At 32.1% G+C, this 20,605-nt stretch overlaps 1 protein-coding gene across 1 annotated transcript in view; it reads right to left on the bottom strand.

Moving 5' to 3' along the window:
* Positions 1-1,650: 1,650 nt before the first annotated feature.
* LOC143059191 (uncharacterized) overlaps positions 1,651-20,605 on the bottom strand; it is a 34,462-nt gene continuing 15,507 nt past the window's right edge. Inside the window, exons 7-14 of the mRNA XM_076232682.1 lie at positions 18,186-19,403; positions 15,718-15,757; positions 14,425-14,705; positions 13,263-13,290; positions 11,903-12,205; positions 11,017-11,292; positions 10,148-10,489; positions 1,651-9,115 (exon numbers count right to left, since the gene is read on the bottom strand). Of these exons, the coding sequence (XP_076088797.1) occupies positions 10,155-10,489; positions 11,017-11,292; positions 11,903-12,205; positions 13,263-13,290; positions 14,425-14,705; positions 15,718-15,757; positions 18,186-19,403 (2,481 nt within the window). The 3' untranslated portion in view covers positions 1,651-9,115; positions 10,148-10,154. The remainder of the gene's footprint in view (positions 9,116-10,147; positions 10,490-11,016; positions 11,293-11,902; positions 12,206-13,262; positions 13,291-14,424; positions 14,706-15,717; positions 15,758-18,185; positions 19,404-20,605) is intronic.

Raw genomic sequence — 20,605 nt, 5'->3', positions numbered from 1 at the left:
AATACGTTTTAGGAAGGAGCCGCTATATCAACTATGTCAATAGGAGATTTTATTTCACAAATGCAACGGCATCATCATTGTTTGGTGGTAATGAATTATTTACCAGATTTGTAATAACATTAGCAACACAACGGGTGTCACATGTAGAGCAGGATCTTATTACCCCTTCCGGAGCACCTGAGATCACCCCCAGTTTTTCCCGGGGTTCGTGCTGCTAAGTCTTTAGTTTTATATGTTTTGTCTTCTGTACTATTATTTGTCTTTTTATTTTCAGCCATAACGTTGTCAGTTTGTTTTCGATCTATAAGTTTCACTATCCCTCTGGTATCTTTCGTCCTTCTTTCATACCATATACATACATGTAAGAACAATTGACTGTTCCCTTAACATTTTAAAGGAAAAGAACGGGATATAACTTCTTTTAAATGAAGATTAAATATCCTTATTCTATTCAATGCAGTCCTATTGACTTTAAATAGACCACTAAAAACTATCCATAATTTTATTACAGATTGCATCTGTTGGTCCTTTTGCTCAACAATTAACATAGCATCTTGCCTCCGATGGCTGTTGTATGTTATATATATTAGGTTTATTGCCACTAATGATCACGCGTTTTTATCTTTTTGAATTACAGATTGCCTCTAGTGGTTTGCTTTAGTTGTTGTGTTTTTTTTTATTTCAATCAACGAGTTCTTTTTTTTTATCTTTTGGTCCTCGATGCTGTCCGACTTTGTGCTTGTTTCGGCTTTCAAACGTTTTTATCTGGGCGTCACTGGTGGATCTTGTGTGGATAAAATGCACTTCTGACGTATTAAAAAATTATCAACTTGTTGCCTTTTGTTGGCTGTTGTTCGTGTGTTTCTTTGTCAATTGTATTCTCCAATTTATTTATTTTGTAGTCCTGTGGTGTTGAGTTGTCATTTTAATGTTATATTTCACATGGCTATGAAAGGGGAGGTTTGGCATGCCACAAAACCAGGTTCAACCCGCCATTTTTTTCTTTAAAAATGTCCTGTACCAAGTCAGGAATATGGTCATTGTTATATTATAGTTCGTTTCTGTGTGTGTTACATTTTAACGTTGTGTCGTTGTTCTCCTCTTATATTTAATGCGTTTCCCTCAGTTTTAGTTTGTTACCTCGATTTTGTTTTTTGTCCATGGATTTATGAGTTTGAACAGCGGTATACTACTGTTGCCTTTATTCTTCAGTATTAATAATTTGAATGTGCCTCTGGTGTTGGTTGTTATCAACCCTTACAGTTAATTCATTCCCAGAAATGACCCGAAAACACAACTAGATCAATCATCCAAGAAATGAGTTCAAGGTCAGGTGACTTCAGTCCGAGAGACAAGTAGACCTAGCAAGGATTCCATTTACCAAATATTATATTACTCACAAGTGAGAGCTCTTCATGACATGACAATATTGTAAGCAGTCCATACACCATGAAGGATAAAGGACATATGACGGACATACACATTGCATCCATATAAAAGGCATGATGAAATCTAGTCTTCTTCCTTTTAACTTATAAAAAGATGTATACAAAAAGTTTGGGCTGGGGCTGCCGCTGCCGTATTAGTATTATAAGATTTTCATCACCAGCGATATAAAACATCTTAATATAAAATATATATGCAAACATGTACGTATTTCAAAATGGTTTATTCAGTATAACATTCTTTTATACATAATCACAATATATATGAACATTTGATGAATGATGAGCATGTTATACAATGTCGTTCCTACTGTCAGGGTCAACTGCATTGTTCACAGCAAACACACCTCATATAAAAAAAGGTAATTTGGTATAAATGCCAATGGTACAAGAAAGGTACAATTATATAGAAATTTCAAAATGGATTTAAGCAGCTATAGGTTCAGCTAACAAAAATAAGAATACAAATATCTTTACGTAAGCAGCTATAAGCATTGACCTTTCAAAATGAAACAAAATTCAAACTGAAATGACGAACCTTCTTAACTACAAAACAATGAACAAAAAAATCAAATATGATAGATTTCAACAAATAGCAACCACTAAAAAAATATACTGGCTTGGGACTATAATGTCTGTGTGAGCACTCAACCCTTCTTATCTTATATATAGTCAGCGGCCAAACAGCACAACATAAGAACGATGAAGCTGAGAATGAAAATGGGGGACTTGTCAAAGTTTATATATCAGTTAACTACAGAAAATTATAAACAAATCAAACTTGTTCGTCTAATGCCATTTCTTGATCCTGACGATAAGTATAACTAAGTGTAATAACATTCCAGGAAGGTTTAAACCAAATTTTGACAAATACATAGGGATTCTTCCACTGCATCGAGTGCAATACGATATTTATCCACTCGAGACAGTTAAATATTTAAAATTTAACTGTCGAGAGTGGATAAATATCGTATTGCACGAGATTTGGTGGTGGAATATGTGTCTCTAATGATTTAAGACGGTATGCAGACAATCTAAATCCTTCTTTTCGAACAGCCCGCAAAAGATGTATTCTTTCTATGTGACGTCATCAGGCATGGTCGCCTTTTTTCATGACGTCACAAAAGGAGTTTCAGAGGAAAGCAAGAAAATTTGACGTCAAAATCTAGTTTTGACCGATGAACAACTGAGATCAAACGAACCACACGTTGATTAAATAAAAATAATCAACAGGTCAGGAAAAGGGTAAATCGAGTAAGAATTAGAAAAAAATTCATTCCAGACATATGATAAATGCAAAGGACAACAATAATTTCTCTCCTAACCATATTGAAGCTTTTACAAATTCTATGAATATGACATACATATTGATGTCTAACAAATTGTAATCCAGTCTAAACGTAACCTGAGGTAAGTGTAAATAGCTATTTGCTCTTTATATACGTTAAAACTGTTGCATGACCGCCAAGTTATGAAAAATAATACAATTGTTTCGTAAGACGGGTCACATCTGTTATGCATTCTTCGTTTTATGTTTGCTTTGAAACATATATGGGGATAGGAGTCAATATACTGGTTTCCGAAACTTCGGAAAGACAAAAACAGGTTAATTTCTGAGAAACAGCCTATTTATGCCCTCACTTGTATTTAAAAATTGTCAGTAAAAAGATGTCAGACGAAGGTCATTAGTCCTTCATTTTTTATTTGATACCTTAATTACTAAAATACATTCTCAATTTTATATTCTACATAGTTTGATATCTACACCTACGAGTAGGAACTAATTTGTTTTTAATATGTACACGTACTACAGTCTCATAGGGGGTCACCACGCGACGGCGTTAAACCAATCACAACGTAAAATTTACCCTCGGTGGGAAAAAGTTTGATATCTTCATCAATGAGTAGGAACTATTTTGTTTTTAATATGTACAAGTACTACTTTCTACTATGTTCTTTTTAATATGTACTAGTACATGTAGTACTTCTTTCTATTATGTTCTTTTTGTGTGCCCTAGTTGGTGGTGGAACATCTTACAGAGTCTACCCTTATCATTTACCAAATATAACATTATTTCCTGTCAAATTGTATAGTATTTATGTCGATGCCGATAAAGGTTGCATAAATTGTTATATCAATTAAGATGTCTTCATTGTGTTAGTCAGGCTAAATTAGGACATAATGTGTTTGATTTTAGACAGGTTTATTTTCTTACTATTCCTCCATTGTTGTGTTCTTCAAATCATTGTTGAGGCGTAATCGTTTGACTGCAAAGTATTCCGCTCACAGCGGTGCTAGAGGCCATCTTAAAACTTGCAGAGAGGTCAGTTTTTGTTACTTCCACAGTGTGACATTGAGGGGGTTGTTTTTTGCTGTGCACATATTGATTTTGTGTCATGGATGGATATACCCTTTCTTATCTATCGTATACACTGACCAAAGAAATACGGAATAGTAAAAAATTTTGCTCGGAATATATTTTGTTTTCTATTAGAAAAAGTAATGGTCCAAGTTTTGTAAAATTCCATGCTACATTAAAAAAGTTATAGATGTCTGAAAAACTCTAGCAGTAGACCGCAACTCATAATGTTAACTGCAAAGAATGGCATCTATCAGTAAAATACTGTTATGATATTGTAATTATTGTATTGTTTTATGTTGGCCTGATTTGTGTTGTGTGGCCTGATAGTTGTTTACAGAATAATCTTAGAACTGTGCAGTTTAGAAATCACTGGCACAATCACAGAATGATTGGAACTTTCCATTTGACTTACATAATGATTCCAGAATGATCCTAATAAAAGATGTGTTATATAAACTTCTACATTTTACTAGAAACTTCCGTTTTAACTTTCTAGGACGTTCCATTGTAGAGTGTTCTAAAATTTTCCGTAACAACTATATATATACAAACACCAAAGTTACTCTCACACTCACACTTAGACTAAGACATCGATAGAAATTAATATGCATAGCATTTGGATTGACACTTTTATTCTATAAACAACATCATACTGGATTGTGACCGTAGTAGTGAATGTACTATTCAGATTGGATTCCGAAAGATAGCCGGATACAGATAAAGATAAAAGATTGGACTCATATTTTGACAGTTAAGTTGACAGTAATATTTGTGTAATACTTCTTGTAAACTTTTGTATAATTAATATTGTTAAATTTTATTATTGATTTGTGTCTTTTGTTGGCTACAATTTAAAGGTAATATCTGGCCGTAACAATACGGAAAAGAAAGAAAACAACATCACTAATAGATATTGCATTTTACAGTTTTATATTGTCTCTTGATCAGGAAAATACTTAATGAAGGTTTGAACATGAGATTAATGTGTTAAACAACTACACCACAGAATGAACCTAAATACATACATACACAATTCATTTTTACACAACTGGTAGGAATACTTGTAATTCATATATGGCAACAGAAAACATATACTTAAGACTGTACATATACAAATTTCATTATAACACATTCATATCTGATTAAAAAAAAATAATGTAGAATATATATTTACACAATTCACTATAACATGTATAACGCAACTTGTAGAAAACACTTTTTTCAAATGGTGGTTATTTATAACTCTTATAAAAAAAACATGTGCACTCGTATCAAAAAATTGAAAAAGACACCAAAATGAGCCTGTTTAATTCTTATATGTTATCTAAATACAGGTTATAAGTCAAAGTACCGGTAAACTTAAAAGAATGAAAAAAGAGAACAAAAAATAGGGGTAAAAGTTACCAGAGTGACAGTCCAACTCATAGATCGAAAATAAACTTAATATTGACTACTGAACCATGCAAATGAGGCCAAAATAAGATGAACTATGACAGACTGACAAGTTCCGCGTTCAATCAATCTGTGCATTACATATCGTTGACCTTTTGCTTACAGTATCTAAACCATGATACCTTAACAGTGATCAATTCATCATGGAAACTAGGTCACGGTATGATATTACAAGCCAGACAGGCATATACACCCTATACATGTTATAAAATGATTTCATACACCTAGTAAAGTTGTCTTTTGCTTATATTTAAGTAAAAACATTTTTTTCTTTAATCACTGCACAATGAAAGTTAGGTCAAGTTCAGATGATACCTGCCGATATAACTTAATATACTCATTATATTATTCCATACATCAAACTATAGTAGACATATTACTTATAGTATATGATGGACTTGACCACAATAACTTAACCTTGTTCACTCATCCATGAAATAAGGTTGAGGTCCGATGAAAACAGTCTGACAGGCAACAGGACTTTGCAAAGTACTCACATACTAAATTAGTTATCCTATTACTTATGATTATAGAGAGAAATTAACATAACAAAAAATCAAAAAAAAATATTTTTAAGTAGTCACTGAACCATGTAATGAGGTAAAGGACAATGGACATTTGTCAGACGGAAACTTCATAACATCAGGCATTTATATACAAAGTATGGTGTATCAATATCTTCTTATTTCTTAGATATGAATCATTTAAATAGTTATTCGCTAACACTATGTCCCGCTTTCTGCAACAGAAGTCGTAGGCGCGAACAAAATTGTATCAGGTGGTTATAGCCATCATATATTATAATTAAAGGTTGCCCTTAGTGTTTCGGTTGTTCATCAATAAGTATTAAAAAACTGTCTCAGGTACTAGCAGTCCTCATCTATAAGAATTAATGAATGCATCTGTTGGTCAAAATCTTATTATAATGGAAAAACATATTTCCTCTAATTGACGGATTTTTTTCAATCATAATTTAAATATGCCTCTGGTGATGGCGTTCTTCGTCTGTTCATACAAAAGATTGTCTCTGATGTTCGTGGTCTGCAACTCATCAGAACCAAATGATAATCATAACAAAGAAATTACGGGACGAGTGCCATATACGGTGCAGGGAATGATTACCCTTCCAGACCACCTGATAACACTCCCGTTTTTTAAAGGAGTTCGTACTGTTTCTTATTTGTTATATATAACTGTTGATGTAAATGTCCCTTGGTAGTGTGAGTCTTTGTTTACTCCTTGGTTGTGATTGTTATTGTCTATGGAAACTTCCAATAACATCATTTCTGTCAAGTTTGTTGAAATTGGAAAATATGTTCTAGGATATAATGGAAAATGCGTTCCCCCAATGTTGTCATGTTTGCTATCCAATACTTATCATGAACATTTACAAAGAGTATTTAAATGATAAATTTCCGGCTATTTTTCCATGTAAATGACAAAAATAAATCAGTTGTCTTACTATAAAAAGACAACCGAAACTAATTGAAAACATTGGCTGTTATTTTTGTTTCAGAAAAATAGGATGCAGTCTAATTAAATAAAATTTCCTAAGATTAAAATTAACTTTTTTCCTTTGATTTCATTATGAAATTTCTCCTACTTTTTGTGTTTTCTTCCGCCACACTTTATACCCCTTTGTGTATTTCTAACTTTTAAAGTTTAGAAACATTTGTTTCTTTCATGAATTTGATTGATTTAATATAAAAAGAATAAGATGTGATAAGATTATCAATAAGATATCTCTACAATACAGGTCAAATGACGTAACAGTTAGCATATATTGGTTAACAAACGTTCTTCAACAAGGAGCAATATATAGGCTGACAAGAACAATTTAAATCACGTTTATAAAACTACATAACTACCGGCCAGATGTATGTTCAAAACAATAAAAAAAAAATGTTATACAGGAAAACGGTTCGATTTTGTTTTGATTTAGGGTCTTCTTACTAGCAACAGACATATACCGAATATGACAGAATCAAACGTGTAAACGGAATAATGATAAATAAAGATATCTCTACCATAAACAAAAACATATTACTGTAAAATACAAGGGCACATAAATCAGATCACTAAGACACGTTATATTGCATCCACACACCGCAGGATACACACTCTGCAATCAATATAAATATGTAAGTCAAATGTATTTGTTGTTTCTTAAGGTATCATAAATAAGCATCTAACAGGGCAGGCAACAAGCCCTACAATAAACATAGAATTTAAGTCAAACTAATTTGTAATCCCTATATCATACACTAGCATCTTTGCAGTGCAGTCAACAAACCCTGATATCAATATAAAAAATAAGACAACTGAAGTTGTTGGTTCTTTAAGTATCACCATGCAACCACAAAGCACAGGCAATAAACTCTGTAATCAATATAAAAAGTCAAATAAACTTGTTGTTTCTTTAGGTATCATAAATAAACATCCACACAGGGCAGGCAACAATGCCTGCAATAAATATAGAATTGCAGTCAAACGAATGTGTTGTTCATTTAGGTATCATACATATGCATCTACACAGCGTACTAGGTAAAAAAAAACTGATATCAAGATACAAATTAAGTTAAATGAATGTGTTGGTTTCTTTAGGTATCTTACATATACATCCACACAGCGCAGGTAACATACCCTGAAATCAAGATAAAAATTAATTTAAATGAATAAGTTGTTTCTTTAGGTATCTTACATATACATCCACACAACGCAGGTAACAAACTCTGAAATCAAGATAAAAATTAAGTTAAATGCATGTGTTGTTACTATAGGATCTTACATATGCATCCACACAACGTAGGTAACAGACCCTTACATCAAGATAAAAATAATTTAAATGAATAAGTTGTTTCTTTAGGTATCTTACATATACATCCACACAGCGCAGGTAACAAACCCTGAAATCAAGATAAAAATTAAGTTAAATGAATATGTTGTTTCTTTAGGTATCTTACATATACATCCACACAGCGCAGGTAACAGACCCTTAAATCAAGATAAAAATTAAGTTAAATGAATGTGTTGTTTCTTTAGGTATCTTACATATACATCCACACAGCGCAGGTAACGGACCCTTACATCAAGATAAAAATTAAGTTAAATGAATGTGTTGTTTCTTTAGGTATCTTAAATATACATCCACACAGCGCAGGTAACAGACCCTTACATCAAGATAAAAATTAATTCAAATGAATAAGTTGTTTCTTTAGGCATCTTACATATACATCCACACAACGTAGGTAGCACAACCTAAAATCAATATAAAGTTGTAAATCTAGTTCATGTATTGTCTTTTTAAGCTATCATACATACTACTAATTGTTTTCATTTAAATCAACAGAATACTACTTGACTTTATATCATCATAATGTTATGTTGCATTATATATTCTTAGATAATCTACAACATATCACAAAATGTTAAAACCAGTACCGAATAGTTTACAAACTTAGATTAATATCAAATTATCTATGAGAAAAAAAAAGATAACATATAAAGTAGTTATGATAAATACAATTTAAATCAGTCGATAATAATTTGTTACCCTAATATCTGTACAAAAAATTAACATAAAATATAGATAAATATTTACATAGTTTTATCAGTTAAAAAGCAAAAACCACACAATTTTAGAAAACAATAAGATATTGAGTTGTTAATATATATGGATTTACATAGACTCAAGTGAGAATGATTTTTTTTTTCATCTTCTGCCAAACATATTCTTCCCTGTTATGTGGTTGCTAAGCATGATACGTTGTTGATATTGAAAACGAGATCACACGTGTCAATGGTGTGATACTAGCAAGATTTCTTGAATTCCGTCTCAGGAATTTTATGCTGTCTCTGAAAAACATAGACATATCTAATCACAGACATTGAAAAAAAAAAAAATCTTTTATTATATATTTCATAACGAAGGCCGATTTGTTATCACTATGAGATATTCAGTTTCAATATTATGAGTCTGTTACAAGTTTTATATTTAGATTAAATACTGGTCGTTGAGATCAAATTAGGTCTCATTCTTATAATAATAAAATTTAATCCATTTCTTGTCAACAATCTCTTCATTCTTAATAAAAAATACCAGCATGGTGTCGTATGTCATTTTGCAGCATCACACTTTAAAACCTCACATTTGTTTAATTTTCCCTTCGGAATGTTATAAAAATTAAAAAATGGATTAGATTTTAATGTGAAAAATGTAAGTAATTTGTAAATTATTGAAGAAATCACACATTCGTTTTTTATAAACTTTAAGGTAATATAAATCGTTTTGACTTTGAACGTTAGCAGTGACCATATAAAAACAGATTGAACTATCGTAATATTGTTTCATGATGATGGATTATCCAAGCAAATAGAGGTATTTATCATATCACATATCACTGATTCGTATCACACTTGGTACAGTGTTAACAATAACCATATTAAAGAGAATGTAATTGTTTCTATAAGGAATGGGATGATATAAAGTCAATCGTGTTAATCAACCTTTATTTTGTGTCAAGTGTATGGTTGACTGGTGTTGGTCTTTTTGAAGGTTTTTTAGTGTTGCTATTGTCTTTTTAATTTTCTTAAACAGCTCTTTGACAACAAATTTTTAGTAGAATTAAAAATATATATCTTCACCAAAAAAAAATATAAAGCACCAAATATCAAATCAATAGTAATTTCTGTTTTTCAAATCATTTTATACACAGGTTATTTATAATATCTTAGTATACACAGAAATATCTTCAGATCTTAAGATACAGGATCTAAGTAATATACAGCACAAAATATCAAATCAATAGTAATTTCTGTTTTTCAAATTAGTATACACAGAAAGATCTTCAGATTTTAAGATATAGGATCTATGTACGTATAACCTACTTCCAGTTTATTTGTAGCAACTATGAATGGTTGATATATTTCTGCTTGTAACCAATGTGCTTTCTATTTCATCTGCCAGTTCAGTAGTAACAGAGTCTTCTCGTAAAGCTTTTAGAAATTCAATAAATCCCTTTTCACTCCCATGCAATAGAATGTCCATTAGTTTTCTGTTCTTTTGTATTTGTGCTGGACAGGCATTTATCATTTGACTATCAGCTATTGTCAATATATCACATGATATTAAATGATCTACTATTTTTTCATGATTTATACAGTGAACGATATTTGAATAGTTCTTCTGTAGACGAACTCTATAAACAGGAACAGTCCAGTCGGACAATCCTACAATTTATTGATTAGAAGTTTTTATTATCACTTTAAATACATGTGTTATAAGAATAAACAACGAGAATTTCACGGGATATCTTAGAGCATGACCGCAGAAGTCGTAAATTATTTTGGAAAATTCGAGTAGAAAAGTTTGAGGGAAATCATCCAGGTTAACATTGTAATTATATCAACGACAAAACGAAAATCCAAACCAAGAATACAAACCCCTAACATTAACAACGGTGTCACAAGAATTGTAGGGTCAGCCTATATGAGACTATCATTGCCACATTTATTTTGTGGGTTTTTGCATTGTTTTTTTTTGCATATGTTATGTTAAAAAAAAACTGTTGCTTTTTTTTTCTTTTGCGCCATGGATTATCTCTAGTCTACCATCACCTTAATGATTGATTGTACCTTCGGTACTTTCACTTTAACAAACAAATATAAAATCGTTTTTTAATTTGAAATGTAACAAGAACATCAATGCAATACAAAGACTGCTATTTGTGTATTTTCATATAAAAGACAGCTCATACCTTTATTTTGAGGTTCTAATGCTTCACTTGAGACTTCTACCTGTGAATTATATTTTAATTCATCTGCTAAATCTGTGTATCCACTTTTCCGGAGTGCATCAACGAACACGGTATAAGTGGACTCTCCCCTTTTATTTACTATTTCAAGCAATGCTTTATTCTGATCATCTTGTCTAACGTGCTGCTCAATGCTGCGTCTATCATCAGATGATATCACTAAATGTGACATCATATAATCTAAAGTCTGGCTGATATCTATGTCCTGTATGATTCTCTCTGTATTAGGAAATATAGATTATATTTGATTATATTGTTATTAGTATCAGAATTAAAATGATTTAAAATTTTGTATTTTTTTCAACTTGGTCTGATATCATTATTCAGATAACCACTGAAACACGAGTCCAATCACAACAAAATTTAAAAAAAAAACCACGTGCTGTTATCACTTTAAAGCAGAAGCCTTTACACAAAATGCCTGTGAATTATCGCCGTTTAATCTTTACATGCTATGCTGCACCTAACTGTAGGTTTATATAAAACCAAATTTCCCTTATGGAGTTGTAACATTTGTTTGATCATTATTTTCAAATGTGTCATTAATAATGATAATAATAATAATAATAATAACTCTTTATTTAAAAAGGGTTATACAGTTAGCTATAACACTTATTTGTGAATTTTGTTAAAAATAATGGCGGTAACAAAATACTAGAGACTAATTATATGATTGTGACCAGTATCTCACATGACAGTAGATTTTAAGTGGTACATTATTGGAAGGAATGTAAGTTTACGCGAACAGATAGCTGACTCTTAAATGTAATAATAGTTCATGTAAAAAAGTGATATCAGACTAATGGATTATTATTTAGACTGTCCGTACCTTCCGCTTGTTCCGGTAATCCTACTCCATATGTTATGTATGGTAAAACACTACTTAATTCAAGGCGTTGGAGAGCTTTGAATAAAACTTCATATGTAGCTTCTGGAAGTTTCCTCCAATGGTTCAGGACCGCCTCTGTTTGGCTACGAAGATTTGTAACATGGTTTCTTTCAATCTGTTGCATCTCAACCACTTTAAGTCCAAGTTCTATTCCAAGCTGATAAGTTTGATTACCTATATGATCTGGCAGTTGTTGTACACTTGAACCTAATGGTCTAAGATGCAACATGTCTCTTGGTTTGTCTAAAATATGTTCATTCAAAAAAATATACCTCTTTTTTATTTCAAAATAAAATAGTACTGCCTTCCCGTGATTTTGTAATGGTCTGCATAATACATAGTAATAGTTTATTTAAGGAATGACTGTAATATTTTTTCTGTCATTTCTTATAATTTAATTCTAAATTCCATTTTAAACCGTAGAAAACCATGAAAAAACGTTGATGACGTCACGGTTACATGACTAAATTATGTCTATGGGCTCATAACAAAATAACGTCAGCCAATCAGAAGACGCGTTACATCCAAAATTAAATTATAAACAATTGATCTTAGTTTAACATTGATGTTAATAGTTCATCTTTTCCGTATGCTATCTATGTAAATTAGTAACACTTTTGATTTAATAGTAATAAATTCACAGTCTTTCATTTTATCTAGTATTCCTTTCAACACAATACATGTAATAAGTGAACAAACACAAACATTGCCACAATTGTATTTGAAGGGCAGTAGCTCAAGTAACAAGCTTATAAGTTTTGAAATGCTTATCAGAACCTTTCAAAAATGTAGGTCCCCAATACTTGTCATTTGTCTGTTTCTTTTTATATTTTTGAATTTAATTCAAGCGTCAATGAAGGTCTTTAGTACAGAAAAGGCATGTCTACTTATTCCTTGTATCTTTGATGAGTTTTACCTTTCTTCATTGGCTAGAGGTGTGGGGGAGGGTTTAGGTCTCATGAACGTGTTAAGCCCCGCCGCATTTTTTGTGCCTGTGCCAAGTCAGGAGCCTCAGGCCTTTGTTAGTCTTGTATTATTTTTAATTTTAGTTTCTCGAGTACAATTTGGAGTTTAGTATTGCGTTCATTATCTCTGAACTAGTATAAATATTTTTTAAGGAGACAGCTAAAGGACACCTCCAGGTGCGGGTATTTTTGCTGCATTGAAGACCTGTTGGTGACCTTCTGCTGTTGTCTGTTCTATGGTAGGGTTGTTTTCTCTTTGATATTCCATTTCCATTCTCAATTTTATTGTTCTGAATTATTTCTAAACGATTTAAGGATTAGTAATGTTCACTTACCGAATTCTTTTTGAACTTCTCTTGAAATCTAAGATAAGAAACTTCAATTTAAGAAACATTCTTGAAATAACTTTCACAAACATTGGTAAGATATTATCTCTTTATATACTGTATGTATATTTCTTTCCTGTCAAATGTATACTGTTTAGTACATGAATTATCAATGCGTTTTTCAAATACATATACAATCATATGTCTGATTCTCTCTTTCTAATATAACCATGGCGTTGTTAGTTTATTTTCAATCTATGAGTTTGACTGTCTGTGGTATCTTTTGCCCTTCTTGTGCCGTCTCGAATGGTTCAACCCACCATTTTTTATCTTAAAATGCCATGTACAAAGTCAGGAAAATGACTATTATAGTTCATTTTGTGTTTGTGTTACATGTTAATGTTGTGTTTCTGTTGTGTCGTAGTTCTTCTCTTATATTTAATGTGTTTCCCTCAGCTTTAGTTTGTTACCCAGATGTGTTTGTTTTCTCAATCGATTGATGAATTTCGAACAGCGGTATACTACTGTTGCCTTTATTTTTCCTAATCATGGTTGATTTTATAATTAAACATTGGAGGAAAGGTTTCACTATAGGAATCTCATTATCAATGACATGTATAATCTATGAAAAAAGAACAAGATCATTTCAACCCTGTCGGACAAACTTACACCAATAACAGTTTATATAAACAAAACATATTTGACATGTGACTCATCAATTGATTTAAACAAATTAACTGAACAAACAATTATGTTGACCAATTCATCTAGCAATCTGGTTTATGTCATGTATATGGTTCACTATTAAAAATTATATAAGAAAGAATTAACTTACTATGAAAACTCAATATTGACAAACGAATAATAACATTGAGGATAATATAACAACCTAAGTCAACGTCGTAATGGACAATTTAGACTACAAGGACAACACAGCCAAAATATATTTGATATCTTGTTTCAGTATCTTATTTCAAACTTAATTAAAGTCAAGTTTTCTGTTAGACATGAAGGTCTTACCGCGAACATGTACACTTAACATAGTTATCCCCTCATTAATGATAAGGGTTACTTCTCCCAATCAGTTAATATATCAAGTAATGGAGATCGAGGATATTGATCATATAACATAAAACATCGGTAAGCAATACAAGAGGTTGCACATGCTTACCTGGCATAATTTGTGGATGTCCATATCTTCTTTTTTCAAACTATTCTGAAGCTGTTTAAATGTAGCATTTTGTGTACTCTTTTTCCAGTCATAAAGAGCATTCATTTTGACATCAAAAACCAATCTGTTGCTTGATTCCTTAATATTATCCCAAGAACTAACTGGATTTTTTTCCTTTAGGTGGATAAACATTTTCCTTGTTTCTTCAATTGTCATTTCAGCTGCTAAGCGTCCCAAGTGTCTATCATTTGGATTATTATCTAGCCATGCCATATCTAGACCTGTAATATATTGTAACTTACATAACTGTAAATTACAACTTTGCATTATAAAATGCTAAAACAAAATCTCATTTATCTTATTTGTATTTAAATATCTGCTAAATTTTACCAGTATATAAACATAATTTTCATGCTTGAACTAATCTAACCGAGCACTTGAAAGATACTGAGCAGACGTGTTAAGGAAAGAGATGTTGAAAGAAAATGAGCGACCCAGCAACCAAACGAAACAAATAACCAGACGAAATACAGTGATTGATATATAGCTTCAACAATAGAAATAAATGTAAGACATATGTTTATGCCCCTTAGATTCAACAAATATAGTTGCATATCAATTTAAGAAAAAAATTCTTAAACTATCTGCCAAAGCCACCAGGCTCCCAAAATAGCAATGCATATGTCATACAAAGATAAAATTGTTAAATTCAAGTTCAAATTTAGAAACTAATCACTGAATTTGAACTTTGCTTGGTAATCACTTTTCTGACTTCCATCCAACAAGGTTTGCACTTCTACACACTGCATACAAACAAGAGACATGTATTTGATTTAACCTTGAAAGGAACTAAACCCGTGGCTACCCACGTTTTCGGTGAAAAACTTATTCATTCTAATTCTAAATATAAACGGCAGGTCTGACAATGTAAAACAATTAAGATTTAATCAACATTTAATCTTTCATCTCACGTAGTCAAAACACACTTAGTGATTCATATTATTTGGCATGTGTTAATGGTTTACTGCTTGATTCTTTAATATTCAGCAACTTATTTGCTTTTAATTTGTCAGTAGGTATGTAATCATTGGGGGTTACTGTTTTATTGTTTTTAAACAAGTTATCCGGTTTTTTTTTGTTCATATTTGTTAACATATTTTTTTTGGATGCCTCATTGTTTTTCTCAAACCTTTTTCATATTTAAAAAACCCACGAAGACATTTAGAATAATATGTTATAAAGTGTTATACTAGCAAATCAAACTAATAATGGTAATATTAAGAAATATCTTACCCGGACAATCTTCCTGGCATCTGTCAGCCTTCATAGGTAACTGTAAGATAAGTTAATATATATATTAACATATAAATTAAGATATATTTATACTAAATATGATGGAGGTATGCAACACATATTGATGATTTAGTCTTGGAAAAACAAAGGTTTGTGTTACATCCGAAATGGGCTGTTAACTACCAACCAGTAACTGCGATATTTCTTTTATCAGCATTTCGCGTCAATTTTCAATTGTATCTATAGAGTCCACACTAGGCATTCAGCGTTGTCTTACTAATTATTTTTTTAATGGGCGGAGGGGTGTGTGGTCTTAAAAAATATGAACCTTATATGTTTTGTAGTATAAATCAGACCGCTTGCTTCCACCTTTTATCGTCAAGGCCTTTTCATATAGTTTTTCTACGGCATTAATATCAATTATCTACTTCTTTTTATGCTGTATAGTAAGCTTATAACATGTACCTTATAGTATGCTTACATTTGTAGACGATGGTGTAAATGTATTTTGATCAATCAAATCATAAAGAAATACACATACTAATTTTCACGAGGAGACTACATTATTCATGTAACGTCATCAATATTACTTTCAACATCAAACAAATCCGAAACAGTCATTTGATATAAACAGCTTGTAGTGGTCAATGTGTAAGAAACGAAGACTGCTACTCCTCATGCTAGGTTTGACCTTAGGTTGATTTGGATTTATATTTATGTATAATTTGGTAATAAAGCCCATCGACTGTGTTGGTCCTGAAACACCCTCGGCTTTCAAATATTCAGCATTGAACTTTCCTTATTAAGATTAAATCAGTTAAGCGATGCGGACACATAAAATTAAAAAAGTGATGTTTTTGTATTGGTTCTTTTAAAGACTAAATAATACCTTATTCATGTTATTAAGCCGTTAATAGTAAATCAGTCTATTTTCATACTTATCCACTACGATAAAATCAGAATTTTTCAAACAATTCTATTGCAGTCAATTAAGATCTGTTCAGTCTACATTAAGATTTTTTTTAAATAGTTTTATCTACCTGTACACATCAACAGCATATTGAATTGTTAAAAAATTCCACTGAACTTTACTGAATTAAGGTGGTACCTAACACTACAGGGGGGATAACTCTGTAAAATCAGCTAAACGTTCAAATTACGTTGTGATGAAAAGGGAATATTAAGCTTCTCAATGATCAAAATAAGTGTTTGTGAAACTGCTATATAACCAGTGTAATTCTTTCTGATAAAACGGTTGGTTCAAATCTTTTGAAATTTTTATATTTTTGTCAAAGGGTCAAAGTAAATACTGTGTCAAACTTTTATGAAAATTAAACGAGCCAAATTAATTTTCGTTAAAGTGTTGGGTACCACCTTAACTTCAAGAGAATTATCTGAAAAGTACTGAGTGACCAGAAGGATAAGTACTGAGTGATCGGAAGGAAAAGTACTGAGTGATCGGAAGGATAAGTACTGAGTGATCGGAAGGAAAAGTACTGAGTGATCGAAAGGAAAAGTACTGAGTGATCGGAAGGAAAAGTACTGAGTGATCGGAAGGAAAAGTACTGAGTGATCGGAATGATAATTACTGAGTGATCGGAAGGATAAGTACTGAGTGATCGAAGAGAAAAGTACTGAGTGATCGGAAGGATAAGTACTGAGTGATCGGAAGGAAAAGTACTGAGTGATCGGAAGGATCAGTACTGAGTGATCGAAAGGAAAAGTACTGAGTGATATCGGAAGGAAAAGTACTGAGTGATCGGAAGGAAAAGTACTGAGTGATCGAAAGGAAAAGTACTGAGTGATTGGAAGGAAAAGTACTGAGTGATCGGAAGGAAAATTACTGAGTGATCGGAAGGATAAGTACTGAGTGACCAGAAGGAAAAGTACTGAGTGATCGGAAGGATAAGTACTGAGTGATCGGAAGGATAAGTACGGAGTGATCGGAAGGATAAGTACTGAGTGATCGGAAGGAAAAGTACTGAGTGATCGGAAGGTAAAGTACTGAAAGATCGGAAGGAAAAGTACTGAGTGATAGGAAGGAAAATTACTGAGTGATCGGAAGGATAAGTACTGAGTGATCGGAAGGAAAAGTACTGAAAGATCGGAAGGAAAAGTACTGAGTGATAGGAAGGAAAATTACTGAGTGATCGGAAGGATAAGTACTGAGAGATCGAAGGGAAAAGTACTGAGTGATCGGAAGGAAAAGTACTGAGTGATCGGAAGGAAAAGTATTGAGTGATCGGAAGGATAAGTCTGAACATAAAATGATAGATTGTAGACATCTGCCAAAATTTCAATGGCTAATATCCTGAAAACAAGTGCATTGACCCATATTATTTTTAGTAATCCTCTATCAATATATACTTTTCATATGACTATAAATCAAATGACCTGTCAAGTTTAAATTCATTTACAAGTGAACTGACTTTTCATCTAACAGCAAAAAGTCTATAAAAGAGAGATACCTTGTCTGCAAACCATTTGGACACAATATTAGTCTTGTGTATTCTATTGTGATCATGGCATGTCCATTCTTCCTTAGACATGTTCGATCTCAACGTGTGGTCAAAAAAGCAAAGACCTGACCCACAAACTATTCCAATTTGAATGGTGAATGGCAAATCTCTAGTACAATCAGAATCATCTGAAACTGAGAAATAGAAATTGGAAATGTTTGTGATGGCATGTGTGAGGCATTCCTGAGCTGTTGATGCTATTGTATGTACAATGGAAACTTGGCTTTCTTTGTGAGAAAGAGAAACTATGATTCTGTTTCCCTGAATGTCAATTCTCATATCGTGTTCATTATCAATTGTAACATCAGCACTGTCTGTGAAGATCATCAAGCGACTGGATTTAGTGCTGACTCGAAGCTTCCACATTGATATGAAAGTCGCAATGAATCGGTAAAGGATAGCAGGTGGTACAACTTCCTCCTTAAACCTATAAGCCAGATGTATGCTTCTGTCAAAATCTATCTGTTGGCTGTCTTCTCTTTTGGTGCTTATCATGCATGGAACTAAGAAAAATTCAGATTCATTTTCATCGTCTTTTTGTCTACAAATTATGTCCAGATGAACTAACATTTCTACCATATAATCTTTATGCTCTGAGATCTCCTTGAAACAGTCTTGTTTCCATATTTCATGTAAATCCTTTTTCAACAATTTTCCACTCTCTTTGAGGTCTCCTAATATTTCAATGAGATGTTCTGGCCAAAACTGTTCGTCAGTAACGATGGAACGTAGCACGTCTACCAAAAATACTGGATCAATGATAACATGATCTCTCAAGCAAGCTTCATTGAAGTAGATCAGTTTTCCCAGGGCATGGTTAACCTTCAGGAACTTTTGTAGCTGATCTGGGGTTAATGCATGTTTTTCATTCTGCTGGTTAAGGTCATTCAGTTCACCAATGGATAGTACTTTCTTTTTCTCCTCTACTTTTTTGGCTAATTGAAGTTCAAGGGGTACAAACTTTGTTGGCATAGGTTCTCCACAACAAGGATGGTCTAATGCAACTTCCACCAACTGCTTCTTCAATGTGTCTAATTCTTTGTCCTCTTTGTTTCTTGCATCCACAAAAATAAGTGGTTGATATTGAAGATGTTGTTTCCCTCCATGATTTTCGAAGAGTTTTTCGATTGAGTCTTCTAAAATTCGTCTCTGTTCCTCAATATCACCCTAAAATATAAACAGATTAAAACGTTATATGTACAATCCTCCTTCATTATTTTCTTTACAGGATAATCTAAAATTTTCGTCTCCTTGAATTTAATCTCACTTTACCATTGGATATATTAATACAATAAGACTTTTGACGATTGCTTAAAATGAAAATGTTAACGGTAATAGTTAAAAAAAATAATATTTAATTGTTTAGAGAATTCCATAGGAGATAACAATTGACCATTTAAACTGTCACATGGGTACTTACTGATGTTGTTAAGTGGGGGGAAAGCCATAAAAATCCATTCCGACTACATTACATATTTCTAGCAACAGTGGTCATGATTATTGATGGATCAAATTTCAGATTCACTTTGGTGTATACAGAATGTTCAGGGTAGTTTTGTGTGTAGTTTGTAACACAGTGATGACTGCTGTACCAATATTTTGACTATTTTATTTAATATTTCTGTTTTGTTCACGCATCGTTGTAAATATAACGGAATTTGATGAGACTGTTGTATAAGTGAGAGGTTTAGTGCTATAAAACCAGGTTCTATTTACCATTTTCTACACTTGAAACTGCCTGTACCAAGTCAAGATTTGACAGTTGTCGTCCATTCGTTTGATGTATTTTGTCATTGGATTTTTCCATGTGACTAGGGACTTTCCGATTGATTTTTTCTAGGAGTTATGTATTTTTGTGATTTTTCTTTTTTCAGAGATCTTGAATACAACTAAAATGTGTCAACAACTTTTTAATTTTTTATTGAGATTAATTAAGTGTAGAACAATTAGAAAATACATTAAAAAAAAGTAGCAGGTACACAACTACAATTCTTCGAGGTTTAATAGATTATCTTTGTTAACAACAATAGGAGCTGATACATGTAGCACAAATCTAGTTCATCATCAATATTTTTTGTTGAAAATAACTAATTTCTAAGGTAAGAGAATGAGAGGAAAAATCTTCGAACAATTTTGTAATAGAAGTGCATCACTTATTTGCAATCTTTCTGTGAAAATTCAATAATTAAGGCTGAAAACTTTCAGAGTATATTATATTTAAATATGTACCATCTAGTAAATCAGACGGATGATCAAAATACCACAAAATATTTCATTGTGACAAGTTCATTTCTCCAACATATTTCAATCTTTTCTGTAGTTTTGGAAATATAGGGGGAAAACCAACGGGTGGGTTCTTTACACCACAT

Source organism: Mytilus galloprovincialis, chromosome 14 (assembly GCF_965363235.1).
Source record: "Mytilus galloprovincialis chromosome 14, xbMytGall1.hap1.1, whole genome shotgun sequence".
Lineage (NCBI taxonomy): Eukaryota > Metazoa > Mollusca > Bivalvia > Mytilida > Mytilidae > Mytilus > Mytilus galloprovincialis.
This window is presented reverse-complemented; position numbering and strand designations above follow the sequence as displayed.